This window comes from Aplysia californica, unplaced genomic scaffold, assembly GCF_000002075.1.
Source record: "Aplysia californica isolate F4 #8 unplaced genomic scaffold, AplCal3.0 scaffold00185, whole genome shotgun sequence".
NCBI lineage: Eukaryota > Metazoa > Mollusca > Gastropoda > Aplysiida > Aplysiidae > Aplysia > Aplysia californica.
The window spans coordinates 628424-629939 of NW_004797455.1; the positions used below are offsets into that span (position 1 = coordinate 628424).

The following is a 1516-nucleotide window of genomic DNA, read 5'->3' on the forward strand; positions in this document are numbered from 1 at the left end:
ACACACACACACACACACACACATACACACGCGCACACAGATAGTCGTGCTCTTCCGCCTTTGAAATTATTTATTGTAACTCGTCGTAGGGCGTTAAGATTTTTCTTTTTCAAAAGAAATGTTTAGTAGTTGACGGAGTGTCGAAGGGACATGGCCACTTAGCTTTAGGAACAAATACAGACTGATTTTATATAGGACATAATAGATAACGCACAGAATACCAGAGCGCTCACCAATCACCTGCACTCACAGCTGAATAGCGTTCGAGTAGACTACTAAATTCCTATAAGAAGGGCTCCGTAGAAAAACAAGTGATATCACACACTGAAAATCGTGACGGTATCAGTTTTAAAAGCGTGTAGACTCACTCATAACTTCACCTCTGTTTGATTGGTGGTTTACGTTTATTGTTAGTTGACTAGGAAGTCAAACATTAGTAAAGGGGCGCTTGTGGTCTTGAGGCAGGGGGTGTTCTCCTTTCATTCAATAGGTCCCGACGGAAAGTTTTCTTGTCTAAAAAATGTTTCCTTTCACCTCCTTTCCTGCTCTCTAACCATGTTCTGTCTTCTGCTTCCGTCTCAAAGAGCTTTTCACCTCCTTGTTCCGTCTCCCCTTTCTGCCCCCGCCCCCACACACCCACCCGTCCTCTAGTCCCCTCCGCTGAGCTCCTGACTCTTTCTGCTGCCTTTCTACAGCAACTTCTTGGCTCTTTCTTACTGCTTTCTTTCAGCTACACTCCTGATATAAAAGTAGGTAAGATCGAACACCCTACCTTCTCGAATAACCTTCTCGAATAAGATCGAAAAAATCTCGGGGGTCCCGTGTGCGAGGTGCGCACGTTAAAGATCTCTTTGTGGTCATAAAATCGTTAAGAGTAGGCTTCAGCCGCCACCAGGCAAGATTCAAAACAAATTTCTTCCAAAACTGAAAGTGTTTAACGTGTCCAGCATGCTCATATGACTTTATGCAGTTGCTGGCACAGTAAAACATTTACCAAAACAGAATCTTAAACCGCCTTTTTAATCTAGTAACCAACCAACAGTGGAAGAGAGTGCGGTTTTGAGTCTACACGTTCTTAAAATTGATATCTTCTCGAGTTTCAGATTGGGATAACATCCGGTTTTCAATTGAACCGTTCACCACGATGTCTCAAGGAATAAGCGTACTCTTCTTTTCTTATTGTTGTGGACATGAAAAAGGCCTGTTGCATACACATTTCTCCTCAGGACCTGCAAGTGGTTTGGAGTTTGAGCAAAAGTATGGCTTTGGGGCTCATCTCGCCTCGTGACATTATCCAGGTTATAAGTGTGACAAAGACAGAAGATACCTTTTTATCTTCAGGTGAGTATTATTTATTAATTTAGTAGAGGTCTTACGGAACTCGCAACTGCATCAGGTCATATGAGCTCCAAGGGGTGGATGTCAACAGAGAAGTCATTACAGGGATCCGGGCTTACTCTGCTCACCTCTCTAGCTTTAACAGCACCAGTGCACCCGCCAACCACCCACAATCCAA

General features: G+C 43.5%; 1 protein-coding gene across 1 annotated transcript in view; it reads left to right on the forward strand.

Annotated features, from left to right (window-relative positions):
* LOC106011784 (stAR-related lipid transfer protein 5) overlaps nucleotides 1-1341 on the forward strand; it is a gene marked incomplete at its 3' end in the record, with an annotated part of 6485 nt that extends 5144 nt beyond the window's left edge. The window contains 1 exon segment of the mRNA XM_013082622.2: nucleotides 1227-1341. Coding sequence (XP_012938076.1) covers nucleotides 1227-1341 — 115 coding nt within the window.
* Between the last annotated feature and the right edge of the window lie 175 nt (nucleotides 1342-1516).